The sequence below is a fragment of the Haliotis cracherodii genome, unplaced genomic scaffold (genome assembly GCF_022045235.1).
Source record: "Haliotis cracherodii isolate W230 unplaced genomic scaffold, xgHalCrac1.p SCAF_6, whole genome shotgun sequence".
Taxonomy (NCBI): domain Eukaryota; kingdom Metazoa; phylum Mollusca; class Gastropoda; order Lepetellida; family Haliotidae; genus Haliotis; species Haliotis cracherodii.
Genome location: NW_027266319.1, coordinates 37679200 through 37704892, shown reverse-complemented (window position 1 = coordinate 37704892; position 25693 = coordinate 37679200). Strand labels below are relative to the sequence as shown.

Here is a 25693-nt window from a genome sequence, read left to right as displayed (position 1 = left end):
AAGCATGTGGGCGTGCACTGTACATTGATGGTAGAACAGGAATTGGCAGATAGTCTGATGTATTCTAACGAGAGCAGGTTTCAGCTCTTCAGAGTTGACGTTAGAGTACGTGTGTCTTGTCGTTGGGAAGAGAGCAAGGTTCGTTATTCTGTCAAGGAGACTACCTTTCGGAGGTGGCAGTGTAATGATATGGGCCGTGAATTGTCTTGGAAAAGACGTAACCAATTGTTGTGAAATCTATTCTCACAGCACTACGTTACATCGACGAGATATTGTGGCTAGTGGCACTTTCATCCGGACATCAGAACGAAAGGAAGATGTTTCAATTTGATAACTCAAGCCCACATACAGCACGTATATCGTCCATCACGGATTTGTATCAATTCCATTCATATAAAAAGGCTTTAACCTCAACTATATTGAGTTTACTGCAAACTGACAATATACCCCGTGTCCTTGTCCTCGTGGGTCATTTAATTTTACTGCCAATACATTATAATTCATTGCTGTCTGTTAACGCATTACATTATTACAAAAGTTACATTTGGAACATCTTTTTGTCTTTTTTGTCAAGCCTGATATATTTTTGGGTGATGTTGCTTTGCTCGTCAGTGTAGTTACAGTCTTTTGTCTATCTTTAGTTGGTTAGTAGACAAATGACGTTTATCCAAAAAATTAGAAAAGGTAAAGACTTACACCATGTTTACAATACAATACAGTACCACGAATGTCTAATCAAAGTCCAAAGAGCTAAGAGACGACTAGAAGAATGGTTCCAAAGTTATCGATGTTAAATGTTATCGTATTATAGATATTTTCACCGAAATGTTTCACCCCTGGAATATTGGATCTCTTTATAGTGCCAAACAAACGAATACACATACATGAAGTTGACTTAAGCTTGTTCTTCATCCAGATTTTCCTGACAGACACGCCATGGAAGGGATCCTGCTTGGAGCGATTGTGGTCTCTGTCACTGTGTCTCTGACAGGTAGAGCAATGATACATGGGCATGCATTGACTAATTTCGAATGACATTGCAACATTTCTATATTTAACAGTAACATTCCAGACATGTCATTTTACGTCAAAAATAATGTTTATTTATACAGTCGTCTTTATGAACGTGTTCGCCTGTATACCACAAACATTGAACGAGATCTTTGGCAACAATAAGTATAAAGCTACAAAGATAAGGTTCACAAGAAATATATAACTGACACAAAGTTCAATTCTCCAACAGCCTCAGAGTGTCACTGTAACACCACAAGCGCCTGCACCGTGTTCCCCTCCGCTCCCTGTACCAAGGTCGGCAGTCCAGACACATGCCATGAAGGATGGTTTGGTCCGTACTGTCAGAAACGTGAGTGGGTTATATTTTACAGGTTTACAGTTTTCAGATTTACAACACCAGTACATACTATGATGCTTAGACTTTTAAAGGAAACTCGACCCCTCTCTTTTGATGCAGGCTATATTGCAGACATGAAGGAAACAACCAAATGTTACGTCCTCAAAAAACGATGTAAATAAAACTTTGCAGGGGGGCTAAATATATAGAATTTCACTCGAGTGTGTTTGGCTTTCAAATATATCAACAGGTTTGAAAGCTCGAGGCATGAATTGGCAATTAAAATAATAAGTTTCAGCTGTAATTAATAAACCCCCAAAACACGTTCACATTTGTCAGTACAATGCCAAATATATACTAAAAGCGAAAACCAATTCCGTTCTCATAAGAGTACGATTCTGACTATATCACGAGCATGTATTTATGAAAAACATTCAATAGTGATGATACCATGATATCGAAAAGGTGAGCATATCCTGTCCCATCGGTGCCATCCATCACAGACACATGGAAAGGCATGTCAATTGCTCACCTGACAAAAAACGTGAACATCTGGTACATTCAAAATAGGGAATTGAATCGGACATCACCTTTGTCACTGATGCATCAAATTTGACAATGTCCTCCACATGTCTACCATAAAACCTTTTGAGAGGCTTACTGAGGCCTTGAATGTTTAACCTTGATCAAGCAACTTCTGAGCAAGGGTCGTATGCGCTCTCTGAAATCTCGTTGGAGAGAGCATGGTCAACTGCACCATAAATGTGAAGTTTAAACACCAAAGGATAGACTGCTGGAGTATTGCTCGACATTAAAGGACACCACGAAAAGCTGAAATCATCCCTCTCGTCATACAGTCTTGTGGAGAGTGTTTTGTCACTCTGAATCTTTATGCATAGATCTAAATATGAAACAGATGAGACGGTCTCACTGTTCTCTTTTGTTTCGAGTTCAGGTGGGTAAATCATTTCAAGGGAATTGGCTATTTCATATCAGATCATCAATATACCTGTAGCTTAAATTAAACTTCTTGGCCAAATGGACTTTGCCAATCCGAGTAGACATTAAGCATATGTGCAGAGATAAGTTATTGATCGTCTGTGTCGCCTGTGGAATCTTGACATATTTAATGGTTATCTTTACTTTTAGTAAAGCTTCATTTTAACACCCCTTTTGTGTCTCGTATAATTGTCTCTTTTAAGTATAATTTTTGAATAGTCGCCAGATATGAAATATTGTAATAAAGTTTGGTGATAATTAAATTTGTCATTCATACAGTCTAACCATTTGTAAAATAGATTCATATATTACGTCAGATTTAAACCAAGAGTATATATTACCCACGCGTATATATTGGCCCTAAACAGTGACTGCGGAATATCTGGATTGATATTCTTGTTATCTTAAATCTCCAGACCAGGAAATTAGGCAAGTTTAGGCTCTATTCAACATTTGAAATCACCATTACTTTCATAGAATGAATATTAAAAAGAAATTACACTGAAGAGTTCCTAGATTTAGTGAACAAAGTTTAGTGGCTAAACTTAACCTAACTGACATACTCCCTGTGAACATTTAATATGAAAACTAATATGGAAAATCCATTGCCAAATGGAGTCAAATGTGATCACAATATTTAATATTTAAGTTAATTAGGTGTGAATAAATATTGTTTTGAAACTGGTGGCTGTTTCAGAAATATGTATAACCTATCAGTACATATAAAAATGGATATTAAACTGAATTAAGTTTGGAAAACCAAACAGATCGTCCGACATAAAACTCAATGGAAAATCTTGTTGTCAGTTGAGCTTTCAGCTGAAGGTAAACAAAAACACCTGAGTGTCAGGCCATACAAGGTATCAACTACAATTCATACAAAACAATTCTGTTATTTATGTGCTTTGCAATGTCCAGATGACGATATCTATTTTTCACGATTGTTTAAATGATCACATATTATATCCTGTATTATTTTATGACAGTGCCCCAATCCCTAGCACATTCTGACTGGTTTGTCGTATTTTCGCACAAAACATTGATGACATAACAAAATGGGGCCAATGGTGGCGAATGTCGTCTTTAGACTTCATTGGCTTTCCTCTATGGTTCTCCTCCGATTGCTTAGAAATGTGTAACGCTCTTTTTCACAGAAAATGTGGCTTTGGGTAGACCTTCTACCCAGAGTTCCACATACACTGAAAATACAGAGAAGACAAGTAATCTAAGCCATGCATTCCAAGCACACTATGGAGTAGATGGCAGAGCTACCACATCCTTCTATGCTAAACCACTGACATGTACACATACAGCCGCTGGAGATGAACACCATACTTGGACTGTGTACCTGAACACCTCCAGCACAGACCGGATACAACACATCCGACTCTATCTGCGTGATGACCGTGAGTGCAAGGTGTACACATATAGTTGTTATACAAGTCAAGTCTACAGTGTGTGTCGCAGAATTTAATATTGGAATGGATTTAGCATTCTTAATGCGATACAAAATGTTTGTAAATATACTGATGGAAACGAATAAGGGAACAATGAGAAATAGAGAATTAATCTCTATTGCCAGTACAGAAATAGCGCGCGTACAAATTCACCACATGTCAGAATCAAATGTCAAATTGTGTTATTGTCCATCGTTTCCAACGCGTATTTGGTAGACAAGGCTGGGAACCCATGATAGCATATCATTTATACTGTGTCTAAAAGTAAGTTTACCATATTCATTTCCATCAGTATATACGAACAATCATATGTATCATTCATTCTTTCCAATTAACAGTCTTGTAAAGAAACAACACCGATTAAATAGTTATATTTGTAACCTATAGCTATCGGTATCTTTTCCCATTTACCTCTGCATTTACATCTTTGACACATTTGACATCCATTCTATACAGGTCAAGACAGAAACAACGGCACGGAGATACTTGTGGGCAGCCAGATGTGCTACAACTGGTCATCAACTGAACGTCCTCCTCCTATAGCTAACGTCACCTGCCGCCAGCCACTGACAGGGAACACCGTCACTATACGGGTGCCAGGAGGCTTCGATAAACACCTTACTTTGTGTGAGGTGCAAATATTCGGTAAGTGTTGGATATTTCAACTGATGATTATTCATATCTATGAGTACCTAGCAACGTACCATCGTTGATGCAGTTAGTTTTAGGCATACATATTTGTGCTTTAATTAAATTGCGCAATAATATCTGTCCTGAAACAGCAGAGGAATATGTGTAATTAATGGTGAAAGACGTCCAGTAGTTTTAGTCAGTGTTTATAACCTTTTATCAATTAAGTGTGCAGTGACGGCTGGTTTGGCACAGACTGTGACAAACAGTGTCGGTGTCTGAACAACACAGAAGTCTGTGACAAGATCACAGGACAGTGTCTTGGTGGCTGTGCTCCTGGGAACAGTGGCATGGATTGTCAGACACGTGAGGAATAAGTTTTCAACGTTGATATGGAAAATGACCCAATTATATGTGAAGGTTTCCATGTGATAAATGAAGATAATGAAGACAATGAACAATTATTTCATCCATCATATTGAACATGTATTACTGTTACTAGGGAGTTAATTCAAATCAACTATTACATGAGTTCAACTTCACAAATATCTAAAATACTGTTATTTGATAGATGATGTTAGTACAGGATTGTTGTCACAATTACTTTCAACTGCCACCATCACAATGGAAGATGGCGTGTTCACATCCACGAAATGACATAGTTGAGTCCAATTCACAACATGTTGCGGGAAAAAAAGTCTTGAAACATGCATTTTTTAACAATTTTGAACCAGTCAAGAATATAAGATATTAATCTTGAACATGAGTAATAGTTTTCCACTAACCGTGACCTCTTTTCAGAATTGTCTAAGATAGCTGACCTATTTACCCATGTGTGAATATGCGTTTCAAAAGAGCATCATTTCGTGTCGTGGCAGATAAACCTGCTGTTTCGAAATTTGATGTAGTCTAATTATAGACTCAAAACAACTTACTTTCCTTTGGAACCGAATGCTTTATTGTTTATCTCCTAAGGAAATACCTGATTTGCATGAACAGTATTGTAAAATAGTTGACACTTTAAGCACTAATTTAATCCACCTATATGTACATCGAACACTGACAGCATAACTTGTATGACATGTACATTTTTCGACGTGAAGAGTAATGGACAATATGACAAAATGTGCCTGAGATGACCTGATACCTATCTGTTCCTGCATCACTTGTGCCTGAAGCTTGCCCTCACTAAGACCTGATACTCATTGACGGCTGTTTATGATACTGTCTACAGCATGCCCAGACGGACGTTATGGTGCCAATTGTGCGTCTCAGTGTGGTCACTGTCTGGATACTGTTGTCTGTGACAAGATGACAGGGAAATGTCCTAGAGGGTGTCTGTTAGGATTGTCGCCAGATCTCTGTTCACAGTGTAGGTACACTTTTTAAACTGTTTCAACTACAAAGTGGTCTTGTCGCGTCTCTTATTTGTAGCATTATAAGTACTAAAGTACATATGTATATCACCAGCTTGTCAAGACGGCTCCTACGGTATCAACTGCTCCTCCCAATGCGGAAACTGCCTAAATGGAGACACATGTGCCAAGACGACAGGGACATGTCCAAGTGGATGTGCATCAGGGTGGACTACTGATGCGTGCTTGAGTTGTGAGTATATACTGGTTTGTTGTGTAATAATAATTGTAACAACAACCAAAACAACAACTATAACAGCAACAAAAACAACAACAACAACAACAACAACAACAACAACAACAACAATAATAATAATAATAATAATAATAATAATAATAATAATAATAATAATAATTTAGTCTCTAAGGCACATAGGTTTCTGGAAACAAATGAGTATTTCACAGTTTTCGGAAGTAGTGTATTACGCAATACATTCATGTGCAGGTGTTATTCAATATTAATGCTAATAATTGTCACTATTAATACAACCTAACACCATCACAGTGGAAGATTTCGTGTTCATTTCCAAGACACAACATAGTCCAAGTGCATATATACAAAATGTTGCGATGAAAATGTGTATCTATGGGTGGTTGTTTCATCACTAAGTCTTCTTTTTGAAAACAAATATGCATTTTGTAACAATTATTTTGAACCAGTCAGGAATGTATGTAATTAATCTTGAACGATGAGTAACAGTGACCTTTTTGTGCATATGAAGATGACCGCATAAAATGGTGGACATTTTGTCCGTGTCAAGAGTAATGGACAATATGCTCACAAAATATACATATTTGTACCCGTATCACTCACTCCTTCATTGAAGCTTGCCCTCTCTTAGAGCTTATATTAATTGATAGGTGTCCATGTTACTGTCTACAGCATGCCCCTCCCCCAGACGGACGTTATGGTGCCAAGTGTGCGCTGTTATGTTATTTCTGTTGTCCCAGTTGCCTCTTTTTGTGTATGAGTGAGTGAGCGATAATGGTCTCGGACTGCACCTCATATTAGTAACATTAAAAGTACTAAAGCACATATCTATATCATCAGCTTGTCAAGACGGCTCCTATGGTATCAACTGCTCCTCCCAGTGCGGAAACTGCCAAAATGGAGATGTATGTGTCAAGACCACAGGAACATGTCCGAGAGGATGTGCACCAGGGTGGACCACTGATACGTGCTTGAGTTGTGAGTATATTGCATTCTGCATTAATTTATTTACAGGTTTTATTTATAAAGTATAATATAATGTGGTTACTTTTGCATAACAGACAGTGTTTCAACCTTTTTGTTCACATTGTTGTTACTTAAACGAATTCAGACTACTTTTTGGGGATACTTGATGAGAGAAAAATGATCATTCTGGTAAATAATTTAATTTGCCATTTTCCTTGTAAAGATTTAATTAATCTTATCAGTCATTACATCGATGTACAATGAATATTTGATGCCTCAAATAAGACCTCTGTCTTCATTATCGGTAACGCTTTCGGACAATATGATAAAGAATGTGACCCACATACTCTATTGTGATATCTTATTTGTGTCCTCCTAGACGCTCACGTGCATCCCTTTACAAGTTCCACTAAGTTCCAAAAGATAAGCAAGTGTTATATTGCAACTCTCAACCTCATTAATATCTAATAATGGTTATTTATTTGCACAACAAAACACACACTTTGATAGAATAACATCTTTTCACATCCATGCGTCAGATTAGCCAACACGTGTCTTTCTGAGCACCTTCCGAGAACAACATGCATGTTTTAAATGTGCAATATGCAATTTTGGGTGTTGAAGGTACTCATAAAAGCGAAACGTTGCAACACACGTCAGCTAGTTCTTTGAATGCACCATGCTCGGATTAGTCATAAACAATTGTCATCGAGTATTGGGCATTATTGAAGCTGGTGTTACGGCAACACGAGTAGCGAGAGATCTACAGGTTCAACCCACTAAGATCCACCGTCTTTTTCACAAACGGTCCGCAGGAATGCCCAAGGAGAGAATTAGGTACATGTAGCGTTAACTTTTCGTCATTGTATTTACACACCCTTGGTTCATTTCAGATATGATAAAGATGATACAGACGAAGAATATACTAGTATGCATCATAGCCACATAGATAGCCAGAGCTCATGAATCTAATTCCAAACAGTACTGAACCAACTCATCTCATGTCATATCCTATATACTAACATATGTTAAATGCCAACACAAATACAATGTCAGGAATAGCTTTCAGTATTGTCGAAGGATACAACTTTGTTTCCAAGGCAGTGAATTATCAGATGCATTTAAGCAGAATTGTTTTACTTCTTTGGTTTCAAGTTCTAGTGATATGGCCAATGACACTGGTACAAAGAACAACACATACACGAATATGCAAAACACATGACAAAGCCTGTAGTCTGTCTATTAGTGGCATGCCATCTTGTCACTCTTCCGATGGTTGCCCACTCGCTCATGACATGGCAGCTGACACTCCAGCCATAGTACGCAACATCAAGCTCTCATTGCCACCATACGACACACGTCAGAGAAACTGAACTGCTACTCCAATGGAATGGAACCATCCCCGTATGCAATTTAGGCATTTGAACTTTCTTTAAGTCAAATCTCCTTGAGTCATCAGCCAAGACACCAACTGGTTTCGTCAGGCCAGACATCATTACACAGCCTTTAACACCCTTCCAGGGGTCTCACCTTTGCCACACATGCACTATGAGCATCTGCTCTTATTTCATGCCAACTCGCCTTTTAGGTAGAGAATGGTCTGCATTGCCGGACCCTTTTTATAAAGGGTTTTCACGAACTATAGATGTAGATGACAAAAATATAGGAGCAATAGTCGTTGTACCATTGTCGGAGAATCGCAGTCGTTCTATGTTCTGGCGGTATATTTATACCTGTATAACTCCACTATCTGGTGTGTCGTCACGATATGGCTGAAATATTGCCGATGTGACGTAAAGCATTAACTCACTCACTCACTATCTGGTGTGCTGCATTGCCACATTTTACATTGCAACCACGAATCAACTTTTAAAGGGCTTCTAACAAACAATAGATACAGATGTCACTGATCATGAATATAGGACACATAGCTGTTACACAGTTGACGTAAGATCGACGCCGTACAAAGTTCCGTCACAGAATAACTACTTATATTCATAACTGTACAACTCTCTTGAATAATGTGAAATGTGAATTGCCACGGAGCTTTGCTCCAATGATCAGGAGTGTCATTAAATAATAATAAATTAATAATGAAAACGTGGTAATAGCTTCACACGTTTATCAATTACAGCTAAATGTACTAATAGATGACAATAATAGATCAGATAAACCCAATCTGCGCTGACAAAGATCACTGATTAATTAATTCAGAGAAAAAACACATGTGGCACAGCTAAGCAACTGTATTGCAGCAATAAAATGAGATCAGTTAAAACATTTTGACAAGACACCGACCAGATAATTAAACAGCCAATTAAGTCGGCTGCGTCAAATTAACACCTGAGTCAATCAACTTAACACTCTAATGAGTGAAAAACCTCGCCTGGGTTAAATAACGGGAAATAAACTTACACGACTACAAAATAGACGAGTACGTCTGAATATCAAACTGGTCTGATCGACTGAGTCATTTTGACTGAACAAGGAAATACCAAAATTCTCAAATAACTAGACAATCAGGGGCCAAGCTTGGTTATCCTGGGATTACTAGAAAACGGAGTATTGGAAACACCAGCTACTAAGTAACTTGTAGCTAGACAATCAAGGCGATGTTGGTTATCCACGGAGTAGTAGAAAATACGAGTATGGGAAACCCTAGTAATTACGTTTATCTCAATACAACCAGAGTGAGTCAGTAGAAGATAAAAAAGGGCCCCGAAATCACTTACTAACGAAACCTGAGTTTCCACCGTGACCCCAAGCTAGCACACCGATCCGTACCAACGGTCCAAACGAATATACTAGGGCACTTAGCCAACGTTTGTTTCTAAACATGGGGACAACTCAAATTGCAAACTAACTACTATATTTATACTGAAGATGTAAGTATCAAAATAAAGCGCCGAACATAAGCTATCCAACGGTAGCATTAAAGATTTGCAACAAGCTATGTACAATTACTGAGGAGGCAGAAGTGATCGTAAATACATGAGAAATATCTCAGTGTACATATAAATTCCCCTAATGTTTGAAAATCATACTTACGAACCCACACTTGCCAGAGTGAGGCACCTAGTCTCCAGCACACAAAGTCAGCGATCTAACCCACTCAGCCACCGAGACTTCCACAAAAACGAGAGTCCGACAACTTGTAGTCTAGATCACGTACTTTGAGTACCCCTCATGAGATCACAAGAGAATGAAATGGTTGGGCCACTAAATTCCTAACACAGAATGTAATGACACTGTACACCTACGACCGCCGGAATTAGCCGAGCGGTGTCGGAAATAAAACCGTGGAGCGGCACGAGACCGAGACACCAGAAAAATAACGACCCGGTGACATGAACACAGTTTATTTTTCCAATAACGACATGTAAAATAGCTTCCTAATGTGGTAAAGAAATATGGATTCTGATTATGGATAAAGAAGTGACTTCTTTTGAAAGCAGCACTGCACAATTTAGGTACTTTCTTGATTCTAAATAATTACTCATCTGACTGATGTGTCACATTCAAACTGTTGTTAGAACTGTTCAGTGCATTTACAAGGGCTATGTGATGAGTGTTGATTTTGGGTATTACATCTTCCACAAACTACTTTTTTATCCAAAGTCTTGCCCACGTCACCATAAATGTAATTACAAGGTCTTTGCAACTACATGCAATACTGGAGTCCACATAGAAGAAAAGAGAAAGTTTTAAATCACGAACATCTTAATTGCTTAAGGACGGGAGTAGATAGAAATACACGGACAAATTCCCCGCGTAGCGCTCGGGGCCAGATATCAAACGACGTATCCGGAGGATTTGAAACATTGGATGAATATTCATTTCACTGCCACATGCCTCGACGGACATCATCTGCCCGTCTCACTGGGTCACTGTCTGGGCACTGATGTCTGTGAAAAGATGTCATTGAAATGTCCTTGAGGATTTCAGATATTGTTTCTTACAGCTTGCAGTGACGGTCGTCATGGACACCACTGTCAGTCCGAGTGTGGTCAATGTAAAGGAAACCTGCCTTGTAACAAGATCAATGGAACATGCGACCAGGGATGTCAGCCAGGGTTTCAAGAACCCACTTGTAAAGGTGGGATGCAATGTGATGGATGTTACTGTTCTCTCTTTTTGCACAAAACAACTCTCCTTGCCCTGGTCGCTATAGTCTTGCCAGTATATCATAAAGTAAAGTGAATAGATGAAAAGTATATGTCGTCTACTCGCCAGAATGCGTTGATGGAATGTACGGGGATGACTGCATGTCGCGATGTGGTCAGTGTAAAGACGCCCGGACCTGTGAGAAGTCCAGTGGGGAGTGTGCTGAAGGATGTCAGGGCAACTTCATGAAGCCCCTGTGCCAAGGTAGGAACACGCAACAAGCCATAGGAAGAAAAGATAGACGTTTTCATTCTCTTTTTTAATTTTGAAGTCAACTATTTACAAATTTTCCTCAGTCATCCTGATGCTTGATAAGTAGATCAATATTGTAAAATAATTTGTTGATTCTCGTACTACTCTTTGAAAGGAACTTCGCAAGACATATCAAGGCAACTCTAAGGACTCCAGCACAAGTTCATTACAAGATATATGACATACATCATGTACTTTTCCCTTTCAATAAGAGATTACAGGAACAGTTAATTTGTGTGATAAAAGACGCATATATCACCAAAAGAACAGTACCCGTGAAGATCCGGGTAAGAATCGGTCTTCAGCAACCCATGCTTGTCGTAAGAGGCGACTAACGGGATCGGGTGGTCAGGCTCGCAGACTTGTTTGACGAATGTCATCGTATCTCAAAGGCGTAGATCGATGCTCATGATGTCAATCGCTGGAGTGTTTGGCCCATACTCGATTATTTACAGTCTGCCGTCATATAGCTGGAATACAACAGACAAACAAACACACGATTAAAGCTGTAAGAACTACACAAAATATTAAAGAATATGAACACCATATTTGTTTTAATAACAATGTTGTACAGTGTGTCCGGCAACACCAGGATGTTTAAGCCGGGAAGCACCAGTTGTAGCAACATTCGGTACACTTCTCGTCTTGGCTGTCATCGCTCTGTTGACGTCCATCTTTTACATCAGAAGGTAGGGATCGTGTAATGTGTTAAAGATAAAATATCATGAACATAAAAAGAGGATTCATAATATTGAGCAACATTAACTGCTTCTTAGCTAATTGTGTATTAGAGACTTATACTGAATTATACTATTTATCATATTGCCGTCGATACGTCGAAGAATATTATTTTTCTTGTGTTCTCCTATGAATAACTTGACAACCTTGTTTCAAATTTCAACCCGACCTTCATTGTTTAGATCTACACGATAAAATCATATACAAATATGTAAATTCATGTCAAGATTTTAGGAAGGTATCAGTTGGTACAAACATATACGAATATATATTGTGTAGTTGGCGAAAATTGTATTGATTGATTGAAAAATATTATGATTGATTAAAAGTCACTTACCACACCGTCTCCTTACATTGATATTGAATACACTGGTTGCAGTTTTGTTCAAAATATACAGGAGCAGGATTTACATATGATCGGTTGCATTTCAGTGAAACTAATAAGGGTTGTGTTGCTACCTATTGCTACCTATTCAATAATCGTAAAGTGATATAAATGCAACAAATCATCTTGAAATTGATAGCGTTACTAGCTTATTGCTGTATATTTCAGACTGAAGCGTCAACTGTCTGCTTCACAAAAGAAGCCCGAAGATAACTACATATCTCTGGATGAGAAGACCAGGGATCCAGCTACGGAAAGCACATATGAAGAAATTGAAAATACCAGCCCTTATGCACAGGCAGGGGAAGTCCACTAGGGCTGGAGTTGACAATACCAGCCGAATGAACGCGACAGACCGTTGTCACTGTTTGCACAACTTGAATGTTTATAGAGCTTCTTTCCACAACTCTCACCCTCTTTCTACATCGAAATGTTTATAGAGCTTCTTTCCACAACTCTCACCCTCTTTCTACATCGAAATGGAATCATGACTTATGTTACCATCCCTGCATGTGTGTAGATCTTATGTTGACAATATACGGAAAAGATACACGTTTCCGATGTCAGTAGCTCTGGTATTGCATTCTACATATACATAGATTCAATAGATTCAAAGTACCTGAATAATAACTGAATATTAGATATCTACAATGTTCTCATGGTTTTGGTTTTTTTGGCTGTGATAAACAGTTGGAGATTAAAATGTATAATAAGTATGTTGGAAGATTGTGCTATTGATACGATTCATCAAAATTGGATATCTACTATTAATAACGGTTTAAGATATAATCTTTATATGGAATATAAAAGTCTGTTACAACCAGAAAAACATCTTTATGCAATTGGCGAATTAAAGCTTTTAAATATTTTAGTGAAGTTTAGAGGGGGACTTTTACGGTTGGGAAATAATGAAGGTTGGTGGCAAAAAAATCGATATATGCATGACAAACTGTGCTTTACGTGATCGATGGATAATAGACGAATATCACTTTCTACTTGTATGTGCTACTTTTGATAATAACTAAATATCTACCAAAGACACGTATTACTAATGTAAATACGCATACATTTAAAAAAAATTGCTACAGACGATAGAAAACAAATAAAAATTACTATGCCTGTTTATTGATCATGCGTATGAAAGAAGAAAGTATTTGTTAAGCAATATTTAAGATTATGTCTTTTGCCACTACCATAAACTTGTATTTGTATATGCTCCTATGGCCTTCACACTGAATAAAATATTGATTGATTGATAGAATATAGCTAAAGACGGAGTAAAACTATACCCACTCACTCATTATATAATAAATATTTGTATGGGGCATTTTCTTCTTACAAAACCGTGTGTATAAGTAATATTACTGTTCATAACACATCTGTATAGAAACATGATTATATGTAATGGTTTAACATAACTACCGTGCATATGAACACTTAAGGGAGTGTCCCCCACAACGCGAAGTCATACTTTGAGATTTCCCTTCGTAGGTTCCTTTTGATTCTATTTTCTTGAGGGAATGCATTCTTTAAGTTTCACAACATATTAACAATTTTTACATTTTCTCCTTTCTAAGCCATATTTAATATAAAAGCTGAAAGCAATTCAAAGCAGTGCTTCGACAAAGTCTGGGTTAACCCTTACCCCATTACTTGGGTCCTCCAAGGCACTCCAAGGCAAATGGCGACCCACAACTTGTTACCAAACCTCTACGTTTTGACTTATCAGCTTGCGATTCCCATGTATTCGTCACCATAGGCGTGTTACACTTTAACAGCCTACTTCGGAATTTGGTTTCTCGTACACTGAATATATATTAATGCAAAAGAATGATATGCACTATCATTGTTCCTGAAGCCCGGGTATATTGGTTATTTTCTGCTGAAGAGATCTCAAATGCTTAAGTCTTCATTTCACCAATGTGGTCTGCATCGATCACTATGAGTGACCTCACAAGGAACAGACGCTTATTTGAAACATTTGCGAAAAGTATTCCACATGAAGAAACCGAAAATGTGTTTTTATCTGTAGATATTGGATTTGACAGTGACTTTGTACCCCATGATACATCTAAAACGGATACTTCTGATTGCTCTGGTTCAGATGATGAGTCGTCTGACGTTTTGACAGTGGAGAGCTGTTTGAAGCACAAGATGGCAACTTGTGGTCTCCGACACTCCAGTTCAGTCTCTGAAAATACCCGAAAGGAACAATTTACGTGGTCCTCAGCGAAAGGTTCGAAATACCGATCATGTTTTGCAAGGGGCAGATATGTACAAGCTATCCACCACTGATATGATCACAACTACAGTGACTTGCACAAATATTGAAGGAAAGACGACAATGATAGAAAGGGGCAAAAATGAAAGTGACTGGAAATGTGTGGGCTCTGATCGGAATATTTATTACAAGTGGCTATCTTAAACGAACAATGGTTAGGACATTATCTGGAGTAAGTGATATGGTACACCAATTGTGAGAGCAACATTGTCTCAAGCTGGTGCTGATGAGTAACCTTAGCTTTGAGGACAAAGAGACAAGGAGTCGCCGTGCCAAAGGTAAACTGGCTGCTATTGGAGATGTCTTGGATGCCTTTGAGAGTATTCTGTGCACACACTACAATCCGGGTCAGAACTTTACTGTAGATGAACAGTTGGTTCCATTTAGAGGAAGATGTACATTTGTCCAATATATACCTGCAAAACCAGACAGATATGGCATAAACCTGTTCTGTACTATTGCCCTTTGAAATGTCTCCCGTACCTAGGTAAAGAAGGGAGGACTGTACAAGTTGACTTTCGACGTCAGATCACAATACAGCTTTGCCGGCCATTCTTTAGAACAACAGAAATATTACAGCTGACAACTTGTTTTACTAACTATGCTCTTGGATTTGAACTGGTTTCAAATGGATTACTCTTGTGGTAACAGTCCATCAAAACAACCGTTTTCTTCCATCAGGTTTTCAAAAGAAGGCTGCCATTGTCACCTATCAGAGCAATAATAAAAAACTGTGACCCTTCCTAGCACAATTGATCAAACTGATGCAGTGGATACATCAGACAAAGGGAAACCTGATTTTTGTACCAACTGCAACAGTACAAAAGGTGGTTTTGATACCATGGATCAGATGGCACACACCTATACAACCAAGAGGAAAACCAAAAGATGGCCTATGGCGATGAATATGCTGGACATTGGTGGGATTGCTGCCTACGTCGGTTGGAATCTGAAATATCCACTGTGGCAGACAACGTCCAAATATCACAGAAAAATCTTTCCCTGGTCTGTTGCCGAGAGTTTGTTTCTGCCACATTTAGAGAGGAGATCCCAGTTTCCCAGACACAGGCAAAAGTAACATCATTCATTGCTACACCTGCAGGTGCTACTTCAGATGGTTCTTCGAGCCCAAAGAGACGTCAGCGACGTTGCATATGCAGCAGTAAGAAAGACCGGAAGTGCCAACAGACATGTAGTCCATGAACACGAAACAGAGTGTATTCTGTATCAGATGAGATAACGTCCATATCGTCCAAATAAATATAACTTTTCAAAGAATGTAATTACTTTAGTTCACATTTTATTTTCAGTAGAACAAATTTACAATGTACTTTAATCTGAATTAAACATTACCATCTCCAAGAACTTTTGTTTACAAAACTTTTTCGGATAATTGGAGGCTGTTTCGCTCAGGAGGGTTTGTATCTGCCACCAGAGGCATGTCCCTTGCGTGCTGTGCAGTCTGCTGGGACTCTCTCCACTGAAATTCTATCATCTGCCGAAGTGTGAGATGGAGAAACTGCAACAGGCAAGGAATATGTTGAAGTAGCTTTTTTGACATTTTTCACCTAAAGTTAAAGTACATGTCATTAAAGTACATTACTCATTGACGATTTCGATCCATCATACTGATCATTGTATGCACCAGCTGTTTTGTCCGGGAAGCTGCCTCTGACAACATGAAGGATCTTCACTGGGTAAACCGATGTAGTTCCCGGTCGTGCCATGACTACACAGATGCTGCAAGGGATGAAATACTATCAGAACATTATCCACCTTTCTCTGAATTCTTCCGACTCTGTCTCCCTTTGCTGCTATGAATATACGTTGTGCTCCCTGTGATTCTATCTTTCTCTCACCGCTCTGTCTCTCTCTCATTCACAGCAAAACTGTAGAACTATTCTTTGCAACACTCTCTCCGGCATGCACAGTTAATCTATAAATAGGACCTTTCAATCATCATGTTTTGTCAAAACACCATTTATATATGAGTGACAAACTCGAAATTAAATTGGAAATATAATACCTATACTTACCCTTCAGCTTGAACTTCACTCTGTTGTGGCTCCATGATTGTGTACTGAGAGTAGTGTCCAATACCTGTGCTAACTGTACTGTGAGCTCCTTCATGTGTGGCAAGTAGAAAACAATAAAAGATACTGAGCCTTACAAGCCCGGGATAAAGCGATTGCAAAAAGTTAGTGGGGTAAGGTTAAGGAACTCTTGCCTTGAAGCATCAATCAGATGTATTTGCATGGGTATCTAAGAAATATTGCACAAACAGATAACCATGTATTATGAGTTTATAAGAATCATATAATAAGGTAAAGTGTTATTATTATTACATGCATCATTAAGAAAAACTGAGTTTTCTGAAGTTGAGAAATGCGATATTTTCATTGCAGTGAACATAACACTTGATATTTTACTTTGACACTTTTATTTAGGACTTTGACGGAACTATTGTCTCACAAGAGTTACCTCCCCGAAACTTATCTCCCTTTATCGTTAGTGTCTGCTCCGTACACAAACTGTTGACTTCCTATTTACGCGAGTTCCATAGTTACTAAAATAATGAGTTATGGGAGTTGATATCGCTTCTTGTCGTTTGTTATTCTCTTGAAATTTTTTCGTTATGAACTGTACATTTCTCATTTAACTCGTCAATCGAGACTGTTCGTTTCGCAAAGCACCATTTTTGTTGCTTGACCAGCGAGTATTCTTTCGATTCAAACAACAGTCTCGTAGATTTTAAGAATATTTTGAAGTTGATAATGTATAAAATCATATCTCAAACGTATTATTGTTTTACATGAAACATATTTTCCTACTTTTGTATATATTTTTAAGATTTTGCAAACACGGAACTTTTAATTAGCGATTACAAAGGGTGGTGAAACGTCCCTTCATGTTAGGTAGGGAGAATTTACGTTTCATTACATTTGTAAATAAACAAAATCACTGTAAACGATTCCCCCACATTGCACGTGGATATTGCAAACAGTTCTGCATTACACAATTCAAAACAATGCGTTTTGACACGCTGAATCCTGTCCATTAACGTAAAAGATCATTTTGTTGGTAAAAATGTTACAACCTAACACAGTTTCTGAAAAATAATTTAAATTAACTCTTTCCATATCACCTTTGCATTTACGTTTTTGGAAAGCATACACTATCAAGGTCATACATGTCATTCACAGATTCAAACAGAAAGTCATCGATTGAGTTTACAAAATTCACAATAAATTGAAAACATTCACTTTCTTCTGGAGACACATTTAGTCCACGAAAGAGATGATGATAAAGAAAACCAGACAAGATCAAGAATTATAAAACACTGTAAAACCAAAACAGGTTTCGATATAGACGTTGGTGAAATTGACTGAAGCACGAGTAACTTATCAATGAATTACAACCAGGAAAGTAGTTCGTCATAATCTGACCTCAGTTCATCACCATGGAGTAGCCAACCATACCAACTAGTGTGTAAGAAACCGCCAATTCCACGTCACATACGCATCACACACACATACACGGCATGAAGCTCCAGGGCCCACTTGCACAAAGCGATCTTAGCGCTAAGATGATCGTAACTCCCATACTTTAACATAGGCTTACAATAGTTGTAGCGCTAGGATCGCTTTGTGCAAGTGGGCCCTGGGCTATTGTTTTTTCACACCAAACTGTGCCTAATGCCAGACATCATGTGTCTGGGTGTACCTTCAGACAACAGCCAACTGTGCAACTCTCAAGTGACTCAAGAGAAGACATTACTAACATATGCAAGTTTCTGAAAACGAGGGAAACCGCGAATAGCTGGAATAATGCTGATGCGGTTTAAAGCAACATTTACTCACTCACTCATGTACTCTGCTTCATGGTCGGACAATTTGATCTGTGGATTATGGATGATGATGCCCTGTGTCACCAGCTCCTCCTAAAGATCCTCGATGGTTCTGATGACATGTTCAATGACAGATACGTAGATAAAGTGATATCAGCATTGATTCACCGCGATAACGAAAGTTTTTAGGATATATTATAATCACATCACGACTGGGCGGAGTTGTCTCCTTTAGCAGCGATAGCCTACTGGTCGGTGGTTCGAATCCAAGAACCGGCTTCGTGGATTCGAGTTAGGATTAGTCAGGCTCGGTGACTTAGTTGATAGCCTGACAACGTACCCAGAATGCGTGGATCGTTGCTAATATTACCAATCACTGGTTTGTCTGGTCCAGATTCGTTTATTTACAGGCAGCCGTCATACAGCTGATATATTGCTTAGTCTGGCGTTTAACAACAACCTGACAAACACATATGAAACATATCTCTGTGACGGTATTGATTATAATCCTTGATAAACTGGGCGGTAAAAGAAAGTATAAGTCGAGTTCTATGATCGATAAAAAAATAACAAGAAGAGGTTTTGTTGTGAATTATAATATTATCTAGGAATGGGTAACAAATCAACCACAGTTTGAATGAAATTGTGCAATGACAGGTAATGTACGCTCAAGGTAAACAATGGTGGGGTAAGAAATTTCATTTTCAAAAGTTGTCTGAAATGTCATCAAAAAATTGTCAGACACACCACAAGTTCATGGTCGACACAGTTGCCTTCAATAGCGTGTATGACCTTCAGCTGCCCCAATGGATGCTGTGATACGCAGCCTCATCGATGACGTCAGTCTTCTGATGACGTGGAATGGAATCCGTTGCCACTCGTTTCTCGGGGCCTGCTGCAATTCTTGTCTGTTGACGGGAGACTGATGGTGTGCCCTAATCTGTCTGTTAAAATAGTCCTACAGATGTTCAATAGGATTCATATCAGGTGAGTGGGCCGGCCAGGACAAACGCTCTGCTAGTTTTGAAAGTTCCGAGTCAGTCTTGCAGTATGGGCCTGGCATTGTCGTGTTGGAAACAATGTCCCCTGCTGTTGGTTTTGTAAGAACGGAAGAACAACTGGCTGCAACACTTGGTCTCATGATCAGCGTTCAGGTTTCCCTGTATAATCACCAAATCAGTCTTCTGATCTCCATAAATCCCGCCCCACACCATGACACTTCCCCCGCCGAATGGATGGATCTCTCGAATACACGCCGGAGCCAAACGTTCCTCTCTGCGTCGATAAACTCGTTCTGTGCCGTCATTTCGAAACAAGTTAAACCGACTTTCATCAGTAAACAGCACTCGACGCCAATTTCTCACTTGCCAGCGTCGTACCTACCTCGCCCATCGCAGTCTCAGGCGTCGATGCTGAGCCGTCAGTACCATTCCTCGGAAAGGACGATACGCTCGGATTCCAGCAACACGAAGTCGTCGTAGTACTGTACGTTGGCTAAGGGGATGTCCCAATGCTGTTGCTGTCGTCACCGTCTCCGTTACGAATCTGTTTCGCAGGTGAATGAGCCGTATCTGGCCGTCTTCAAGTTGGTCGTCCGGTTCTTGGTCTCTCCTGTTTCCTCCCTGTCTGCCTGTACCGTTGAATCAGCCTGGCTACTGTCAGTGGTGTACAACCAAACCTTCTGGCAATTTTGACCTGTGTTGCCCCCATTTCGGCCATACCGATGGCGCTCTCTCTCTGCTCCAGTGACAGTCGTGGCATTTCTCTTGTGGGCTTTCATCGCGTGTGGTTATACCCTGCAGACGAACGCATTGATACAGCTAACATGCACGTGCAGTTTATGCCATAGACGGGAAACCTGTTTCATCATTTTTTTGTCACCGCACGAGCGCCTTCAACGGTGGCGCGTTCAGGTGAGCTGTTGTTTGGTACCTGTTCCTGGGCAGCCATATTCCCAGTACCCACTTTCCACTCGTTATCGCTGTTTTTAGGAAAATTACAAATTGCCAACCTATACTTTCTTTTGCCGCTTAGTTTACTAATAATAAGTATGTCGGTAGAAGCCTCAGTGGAATCCCTTGTATACAAACTGTAGATAATCAAAGAACATTGATATTTTAAACACAATAATACACCACTGCAAATCGTTTCTCTCCCATCGGAATTACAGGGTAGAATAGATCCCCAGCGCCACCTGCTTTTCGTATGAACCCATTAAATTGGGAATCGATTGGTTACAATGTCTGCCCGGACTGATACTGCCCCACCGTACCCAATCAGCGTGCTTACGCTATCAACCACTGTTTTCCTGACTCACTCGTTGATACACAACCGTGATATACAGGTGACTAATGTAAGAGACCTACCTTGCTTTGTATTATGCTCCACTAAACCTGAATAACTCAACCATGTGTCACGTTTGAACAATATATTGGATTTCTTAGTTTTGGAAAATGCGTTTTAGATTTCATAATTCAATTTCACAATGTCATTCTCTGTTGATAAAAAATATCGCTTTCAAAATAATATCTCATATGTACGGCCTACAAGCTTACAGAAGCAAAGGTCCTTTACAGAATATCAAGAGAATCTATGATCGTATACCTGAAGCTAATAGTTCTGTGCTGGTTATTGTACAGAAACCATCGGCTGCAGAAATTGTGCGCCATCAGCGATATCTCTCCAACCCAAAGTTTAAGAAGCTCTCGTCAAATTCTTCTTGGTTGAGGTCAATTTATTCGCACAAGGTAGGGTAAAAAATATTTTGGGAATAAGGCTTCATGTGGATAATGAAAAAGAAAATATATCATTTCCGATGTCCAGGGTATCCAGTGGCTTTGCAAGGATGTCTTACTTGTCCACAAATATTAGAACAGAGTGCAACACAGAGGTTGAATAGGAGTCATCGTATCTGTGATGTTGTATAATGTCCTCTGCAACGGCTCGATGTATGCCAATCTTGTGCACAAATGTTCTGACAATGTTTTCAGTGTTTAAGAATATTGACCACGAGTAAGGATAGTGTGGGGGTGCAAAGGCAATACCGGTACCGCTTCTTCTTGGATTAGACGACATTCCATATTGGATCTCTTTGTGGGCGAGGTTGTTAATATTAATCATAACACACACTTTCAAATTATGCATATCTTCGTATAAGGTCGTTTTAACAAATTGATGAATGTTACGCTCTGAATAGAAATATATATAGAGGATATTATATGAGTGTTCATTTCGTACTAGTTTTACGACACGAGTGTCGCAAACATAGTATGACATGAACACGAAAATCGTGTTCTATATATTACCGAAGAAGATGTCTACATATAGAGACGACCTTTAGTGTTTATCATATAATGGGTAAGTTTCTCGGCAGGATAAAGCCAACGGATGAAAACGATATCCGTTGGGGTCATATGCGGATGCAAATATCAAAGATCAAGCAGGGACTACTTTCAGTGTCGCCCTTGTCATTCGGCGATCGAGTCAGAATTAACCATCGGGAATCTGGATAAACTAACGGGAAATTGCTATCATTATCAAGAAAACAGTCTAATATACTGAAAATCAGTGTCTAACGTAGCTAAGTGAATGGGTGAGTATGGTTTTACGCCGCTTTTAGCAATATCCCAGCAATATCACGGCGGGGGACACCAGAAATGGGCTTCACACATTGTACCCATGTCGGGAATCGAACCTGGGTCGTCGGCGTGACGAGCGAACGCTTTAACCACTTGGCTACCCTACCGCCCGTGACGTAGCTAAGGCTCGCCAAGGCTCGCCAAGGCTCGCTAAATACAATGTTTATTCCTAATGCAGGATATTTACCATCCCCAAACACACTCGCATGATAACCTCTATTTACCTGGAAGGACAGTAAGTCGCAACAGCAGCTGAACCACAATTTGTCGAATAACGTCAACAATCTTAAGCTATGACGTCGTTTCTATTGTGACGTCATTCTGACCTCACGTCACAATAAAATTCGAATGGGGTCAACAATGCCGTCCGGATGACGGAAACAATACACTGTTACCTCGTGACGTGATATGACCCTAGGGCACATATGATTCTTATGAACCCAGATGATGATGTTTGCCCTCGTAGGTAATAAATATAGAATACTAAACGAGCACCCGTTTAATACCAATTTTATGAAACGAATGAATAGTTCTGGTATTTGACGAGGGGCGAGTTTAGTATTTTATTTATTACTTGTCATTTATAACATTTTTAGAATTATACTGTTGAGTGTGAATAGGCTGACACCTACACCATCCACGGCATAGTCTAATTGAGTTCAACAGAATAATACTTCAAACACGTCAAAAGTTGAAACGTATGAATGCCATACAACGGTCCACCTTTAGAATTCAGGCGTCCGTTCCACAAAATTATCGTAGCGCTAAGGTTTTCGCAACTCACATACACTAACTTAGTCTATCGACTGTCGTTGCGCTACAATACGATCGCCTTGTAGAACAGGGCCTTGCACCTCAAAGTTTACTATCACGTCACAATACCCGATGACGTAATTTGTGGAATTTTGGTTGTTGATGAAATATAGTGATAGCTAAATAGACATATTTTTTATTCATGCACCGATTGTCTTTAAATGTGATATCCAGTAATGTATGACTGTTTAATAACCTCATACCAACTTTGACTGGAGTAGGTCCAATAGTTTTTCAGATATTGTAGTAAACGTCGGTACCTTAAATGACTCTTAAATTACTTTTCAGACTATGTTTTGTCTGTACAAACGCGATACATGCGGTTAAGTGATGAAAATGCAGTGAGGTTACTGGCGTGTACACCGGATATTGGAGGCTTATTGTTCTTCCCAGTTGTCAAGCTCAATTTGTATGTCATCAAGGAAGTGACACCGCGTCTGAATCGTTGTGATAACACGACCATCATGTTTGTCATGTCGAAGTTGTACAATTCTATTATCAGTCAAATCAAGAGGTCTGCATGTGACCATCTTTGTTCCGTTATGTTCTACAAGATCCGTCCTTCTCAGAAACGTTTAAACGGATATACACTGCATCAACCAAGTTAGTATGGGTTGCGAGAGACTCGTCTAACCCAGTTTCTCACGGACGTGGCCTCTTGCTGTTTTCCTGCATCATGCCACGACGGCGTAGATCGATGCTCATGCTTTCAGTCACTCGTTTGTCTGGTCCACAGTCGCCTTTTACGGAAAGCATGGGTTGCTGGAGACCTATTCTACCCCGGATCTTCACGGGTGATTATGTGTTTTCCCAATACAGGATATTTATCATCCCCAAACTCACAAACGTTATAACCTCTTTATCATATAATGTTAGTCATAAATTCAATCGTCACACAGGGTCTCTGAACACATTTTCCTGGATTGTGCGATTAACTTATTGCGTCATAAGGTCAGTGCTTAGTCAGTCGGACAGTGACAACAGACACTCCGACACAGTATGCTGACACCGAGCAGTCCTGTTTGAGCCCCTTAATGCCGAGCGCCAGGCAGAGAAACAAGAGGTACCATCTTTTAACGTCATTTTGGTATTACGCGGCCGAGGATCGAGCCCCCGACCTTCCGCTCTCCTGACAGACGCTCTACCACTAGACCACGGAATCGGTCTCATATTATGGAATATCCATTGCATGTGATCAATAAGGTGTCATTTATGTCATTTATGATTCCTTTATTCCAATCAAAACGCATATAAACTACAGTGGCTCCAAATTTTAACCTGACTAAAAGTAGATAATATGATAGTTTAATGCCGATGCAATCCATGTGATGACGAAATAATTCATGAGTCAGAAAGGAAAAGACAAAAGTGGTTTTATAGAAAAAAATATATACTTTGCTTAGTCAAAGGTCAGCACCTCACCACCCAGTATTCAGTGTTTCATATTTGTATGGAATCATGAAATGTATATATTGATACCAAGTATAAGAGAAACAAGATTAATGTTGATGATAAACATCCTAATATATGCAAGAACATCTGTACAACACACCAAAATACATCCTATAGTTTTTCACGTGCCTCACACAGAAGCGGCACACACGTGTGCAAAGTCTCATGTCTGATTCTGACACTTTCAAAGAAGGTCGATTAATCTCTGTGAACCATTATTTATGTAAATGTTATTGATTCTGCCTATCACACATTTGTAATTAACTTGATTCCATTCAGCTCTTTGAAAGGCATTTAGAAGGGATACACATAAGGAAGAGAATATATGGATGTCAACTTCTCTATTATGAGGAATACAACATTTAGGAGTATATGCTTACTCCTTCATCAGGTGAAAAGGATCCTCCCGATGAAGGAGTAAGCATATACTCCGAAACGTTGTGTTCCTCATAATAAAGAAGTTGACATCCATATATTCTCTTCCCTTTGATTCCATTTAGTGTTTGTGCAGTAGCCAATACGTTCAATGTTTCACGGTTTGTGGCCAGCAGACTAGGCACCAAACAATGTTGACGATCGACCTCGTTCAGGGCGTCACAGGTCAACGAAAAGAGAATAGGATCGACTGATCCGAAACCAGGCTCAACGAAACCGAGCTTAAACGGCGAATCGAACAGCTGGAGTACGAGTTCCGGATCACGGGTTAGACGAGAAGCCGTGCAGCTCTTCTCCATGCTCGACGGCCAGTGTTGTTCCGCCCCTTACAAATCGTGATATTGCCAACATACGTCAATGGTGTACACAACTGGTGTCATCGTCGCTGATCATGTGTCATGTTTTCATCTGATCCCGATTCACTTTGCCCTTCCTTGATAGGCGTGGTCGTGTCTGGCTACGTCGAAATGAACGTCAAGCCAATGTCAGCCTGAGACCTCAAGACAGATTTGGCAGTGGATCGGTCATGGTTTTGAGTGGCATCACTATGACTGTGCGAACCCTACTCCATATTGGACAAGGAAGGGTCACTGCAAAGTTGTATCGGGACAACGAACTGACACCCTTCGTTGTCCCGTTTGGAAGGCCTGCGGGTCGAT

General features: G+C 39.5%; 1 protein-coding gene across 1 annotated transcript in view; it reads left to right on the top strand.

Annotated features, from left to right (window-relative positions):
- Nucleotides 1-936: 936 nt before the first annotated feature.
- LOC139446415 (multiple epidermal growth factor-like domains protein 10) overlaps nucleotides 937-25693 on the top strand; it is a 50212-nt gene continuing 25455 nt past the window's right edge. The window contains exons 1-8 of the mRNA XM_071227742.1: nucleotides 937-991; nucleotides 1244-1363; nucleotides 3505-3756; nucleotides 4264-4452; nucleotides 4666-4803; nucleotides 5672-5809; nucleotides 5908-6045; nucleotides 6904-7041. Coding sequence (XP_071083843.1) covers nucleotides 937-991; nucleotides 1244-1363; nucleotides 3505-3756; nucleotides 4264-4452; nucleotides 4666-4803; nucleotides 5672-5809; nucleotides 5908-6045; nucleotides 6904-7041 — 1168 coding nt within the window. The remainder of the gene's footprint in view (nucleotides 992-1243; nucleotides 1364-3504; nucleotides 3757-4263; nucleotides 4453-4665; nucleotides 4804-5671; nucleotides 5810-5907; nucleotides 6046-6903; nucleotides 7042-25693) is intronic.